Genomic DNA, 5,000 nt, shown 5'->3' with positions numbered 1-5,000 from the left:
AAGGCTATTTTTGTGCCGTTGATGAAGCAGAATTCTCATTAAACTATATTGGAATGAAAACGCAGCCTTTTCTTACTCTTTAAAAGCTTCAAATTCACACGAGGGATGTTTTGCAATGCTTCAGGAATTATTAGTCCAGTTCTGAAGGGTATTTTTTGTGCCGTTGATGAAGCAGAATCCTTATTGAACTCTCACTTGAATGGAAATTACATAATCGCATTCTGAAAACACTTCTGGTTTTTATAAGGTCCATTTTTAAAGACTTAGGAATGACTAATCGGGTTCTAAAGGGTGTCTTTTTCCCCATTGACAGCACTGAATGCTAAGGCAGCGCTGAGTTACATACATTGCATCCTCTTATGATCAAACACTCTCAGTTCTCACGAAGACTGTATTCAGAGGCCTAAGGAATGGTTAGTTGGGTTCTCAAGGGGTTTTCTCCACTGATGATGCAGAATTCTTGTTAAGCTGTCACTGGCACTATTAAAACGGGCCTGAAAATTCCAGTGACTTTCACAAGAGGTTGAGAAAAGATGCGGGAATGTTTGATAAGAGAGAGAGAGAGAGAGAGAGAGAGAGAGAGAGAGAGAGAGAGAGAGAGAGAGAGAGAGAGAGAGAGAGAGAGAGAGAGAGAGAGAGAGAGAGAATGGAAACTTTACATTAGAAGAAAGAAGTAGTTAAATGAAGGAAGGAAAAAGGAATAGCGAAGACAGATACAGAAGAAGAAAAAGAAGGAAAGTTGGGAGACATGCAGAGAGAGAGAGAGAGAGAGAGAGAGAGAGAGAGAGAGAGAGAGAGAGAGAGAGAGAGAGAGAGAGAGAGAGAGAGAGAGAGAGAGAGAGATTATAGGTTTGTAAAGGACGTATCATTGAGAAAGCTTTGTAGAGAGAATCCCTGGAGTAACAGAGACAAGATTGTTAGCAAGGGTTAGTAAACAGAAACACTTTCAGATTAGCGAGACTCTGCGTGTTGAGGAAGCCCTGTAGAGAGAGAGAGAGAGAGAGAGAGAGAGAGAGAGAGAGAGAGAGAGAGAGAGAGAGAGAGAGAGAGCTAGTGTCAACAATAAGAACGATAGATATGCAACCAATAACGAAAAAAAAAATACCAAAAGAAAAAAAATCTTAGGAACCTCATAATTTTTTCCTCACCTCGTATCGTTCAATCTTACGTGAGGAATTTATAGATAAGCCAATATTTCCTTCTCTTCACTCTGATTTCATATATATAAGGGACGCTTTTTTTTTTAATATGCTTCCTCTCTCTCTCTCTCTCTCTCTCTCTCTCTCTCTCTCTCTCTCTCTCTCTCTCTCTCTCTCTCTCTCTCTCTCTCTCTCTCTCTCTCTCTCTCTCTCTCTCTCTCTCTCTCTCTGGGGTCTGATTAATTAATTTCAGAATATTGGCTTCCGCGGCTGGAATATTGGGAAGACATGTTAATTCTCCACTGCCGACACCACTGTGGGTTCTCTCTGTGTGTGTGTGTGTGTGTGTGTGTGTGTGTGTGTGTGTGTGTGTGTGTGTGTGTGTGTGTGTGTAATGTTGTTGTGTTGGTGCATTTCTATCGCATTCTGGAAGTGTATTTAATTATGCTTTATTGTGTTTGATCTGCAAGTTGTAGTCAGTAAGTCCCTGTCTGTCTGTCTGTCTGTCTGTCTGTTTGCCTGTTTATCTGCCTATCTAACTATACATTTATCTATCTATCTATGTATCTCTTTGTCTCTGTGTTTGCTTGTCAGTCTGCCTGCCTGCGATTGCCTGTCTGTATGTTTCTGTCCGTCTGTCTGTCTGTATGTCTGTCTGTCTGTCTGTCTGTCTGTCTGTCTGTCTGTCTGTCTATCTGTCTATCAGTTAATCAATCAGTTAATCAATCAATCTGTCTATTTATTTATCTATATATATATACGTGTGTGTGTGTGTGTGTGTGTGTGTGTGTGTGTGTGTGTGTGTGTGTGTGTGTGTGTGTGTGTGTGTGTGTGTGTGTGTGTGGTATGGTGGCATGAAACAGTAAGGAGTAAGAGAGAGAGAGAGAGAGAGAGAGAGAGAGAGAGAGAGAGAGAGAGAGAGAGAGAGAGAGAGAGAGAGAGAGAGAGAGAGAGAGAGAGAGAGAGAGAGAGAGAGAGAGAGAGAGAGAGAGAGAGAGAGAGAGAGAGAGAGATGAGTGAGTGCAGTGCATGGCGTCAAGGAAAAAGGAAACAAGAAAGGCAAGAGACACGTGAGGAATGAGGTGTGTAGAATATGAGGTGTGGTATGCACGTGTACAGTACAGCATATGATGAGAGGGGAAGGTATGACTGGAATGACACGCGCTTGCTACTGCAGTGGAATGTGGGACTTGGCGTGTGGCGCGAGTGAATGAGTGAAAGGCATGCGAGGCGTGACTTGGCTTTGTGATTGACTCATAAGCTATATGGTCGCGTAACGTTTTTGTTCTTGTTTTTTTTTTTTTTTTTTATGTAAGAGGACAAGAGTAAGAAAAAAAAAGTCTCTCTCTCTCTCTCTCTCTCTCTCTCTCTCTCTCTCTCTCTCTCTCTCTCTCTCTCTCTCTCTCTCTCTCTCTCTCTCTCTCTCTCTCTCTCTCTCTCTCTCTCTCTCTCTCTCTCTCTCTCTCTCTCTCTCGTCAATGGTACCAAAGAAAGAAAGTGAAAAAAAAAGAGCTTCAGAAGTTCCCCGTCCCTAAACTTCCTTTTTGTTTTTCTCTCTCTCTCTCTCTTTCTTTCTTTCTGTGTTAGAGTTTCTGGTCAATAACAAAACAAAAATATAAAATAAAAAACCGGTCCCTGAAGGTTCTATTCCCTAAACTGCCTTAGTCCGTAAGCCGTCTGTACTTCCTTTCACTTCTCTCTTCCTTTTATGTGAGAGCGGCTGTACCAAAGAGAAGCCGAGGGTAACAACAACATCATCAACAACAACAACAACAACAACAACAACAACAACAACAACGAAAGGTAAAAGAAAAAGGGGGGGGCTCTCTGAAGATGCTATTCCCTAAATTCCCTAAAGTCCCTGAGCTGTCTTGTACTTTCATCCAACGCGTTTAAGAAGTTCAGCACCAGACACACACTAGACACACTTCGAAGCTTCACAGAATCACGTATTATTAATGAGGAAAGGAGTGAACGAAGGTACAATGCCGGTTAACGAGTGGCGCAAGGATATTTTTAACGCCTTCACTACGACAAAAATCACCTTAAAGTCAAATACAGGGGAGAAAGTGAGGTAATGTGGTGGTGCTCAAAGGGTTAATCTTAATCTTAACCCTTTAACTGTTGTGGCATCTTAACGTCTGAGTGAGGCTATGTGTAGTACAGTGTGAACATCGAGTGTGACCAAGCTGAAACAGGAGGAGGGAAGAGGCGCAAGATGAGGGACCACTTGATGAGCTCTTCTTCCTTCTTCTACTCTTCACCCGGTAAACTTTCACTCAAGCAATAGCGGTGGTGGTGGTGGTCGTGGCGGTGGTGGTGGTGGTGGCGGTGGTGGCAGCCTCGCAAGTGTCAGTGGTTGGTATGAAACCCGTGACATTGAGCCAATTTATTCCTTATTGGATTCTCCCTGCGAGTTCGTTTACCTTTCCCTCTCTATTCTCTCTCTCTCTCTCTCTCTCTCTCTCTCTCTCTCTCTCTCTCTCTCTCTCTCTCTCTCTCTCTCTCTCTCTCTCTCTCTCTCTCTCTCTCTCTCTCACACACACACACACACACACACACACACACACACACACACACACACACACACACACACACACACACACACACACACACACACACACACACACACACACACACACACACACACACACACACACACACACACACACACACACACACACACACACACACACACACACACACACACACACACACACACACACACCTGAATTCATACCACCAACCCTTATCTCCCCGTCCTCTTTATTAGTAGGTATATAGAGGCACAGTACATATGCAGATCCTTCCCTTTCTCATCTCTCTCCCCTGCCTTCCCTTCCCTTCCCTTCCCTTCGGTACCTATTGCTTTTCTTTTTCCCCTAGTATGTACAGAGGTCTTGTGGTGCATCCATCTCTTCTTATTTGTCTATTTTTTTTTTTAAGCATATATTTTTGTGTGTTCTTCTATATGTATATTGTATTTTTTGTGTATAGGAAAGTATATGGAGGTCTTTACTTCTCATGCCTCTTGTCTTTTCGTGTATACAGACGAGTGTATGTGTGGGTATATTATTATTTATTTTTTTTTACATCTGTTTCTTCATCGGGTATTTTGTAAAGGTTTCAAGACGCTTATTCTCAAATTTTCTATGATTCCTTTTTTTTTTCTTTAGGAACTTGTATCTCAGTGTTTTTTTTGTTTTTTTTTTCGTTATTTTTGGTGTCCTGGGCCAGTGACTCTATTATATAGGAAAGAAAGAAAAAAAAAACTCATTGACATACATCCCTTTAACATGCGACATTTTCTTCTCCTCAGATGCGTGGTGGTGGTGAAGCAGACAGTGGTGGTGGTGGTGGTGGTGACATGGTGACGCTGGCTGCCGTGCTGAAGTGCAGGGGGACGCCGCTGAAGGAGGAAGAAACCTGGGCTTTTCTCGCCGCCACAGCCACCACCGTACAGGACGCCCTTCTGTCAGGTACTGTGCTGGGGATGACGGAGGGACAGTGTGATAAAGTTCATGCATGGATATAGAAGAGGGAATAGAGAAACTGGAATAAAGGGAGAAAGAGAATGAAAAGGAAGTGATGGAGAAAAGGGTGAGGAGGGAGGTAGCGGATATAACGGTCTGCGCGAGGCTGTGTGTGATAAGTCATGCCATATAATCTAGAGTAAGAGACGTAGGGTATTAAAGGCGGAGGCTGAAAGCTGCTCCCCACCCACCATCCGCCCCTTCCTGGAAAAGTTGCATGGAATTTTTGGAGTGGTGGAGATAAGATCCCTCACCACGGCGGCTGCTGTCCGGCCAAAACATGCACTGGCTGACCACCACCTGCGTCGTCAAATTGTGTATAAAAGCG

The 5,000-nt window shown here is 43.4% G+C and overlaps 1 protein-coding gene across 2 annotated transcripts in view; it reads left to right on the top strand.

Annotated features, from left to right (window-relative positions):
- Positions 1–5,000, top strand: part of LOC135091506 (tyrosine-protein phosphatase non-receptor type 13-like) — a 148,100-nt gene that overhangs the window by 69,317 nt on the left and 73,783 nt on the right. For both annotated transcript variants that reach the window (XM_063989221.1, XM_063989216.1), the window contains exon 2: positions 4,459–4,618. In XM_063989221.1, the coding sequence (XP_063845291.1) occupies positions 4,459–4,618 (160 nt within the window). The remainder of the gene's footprint in view (positions 1–4,458; positions 4,619–5,000) is intronic.

This window comes from Scylla paramamosain, chromosome 3 (genome assembly GCF_035594125.1).
Source record: "Scylla paramamosain isolate STU-SP2022 chromosome 3, ASM3559412v1, whole genome shotgun sequence".
Taxonomy (NCBI): Eukaryota; Metazoa; Arthropoda; class Malacostraca; order Decapoda; family Portunidae; genus Scylla; species Scylla paramamosain.
Note: the sequence above shows the minus strand (reverse complement) of the source record. Positions and strands in the feature narration are given on the sequence as shown.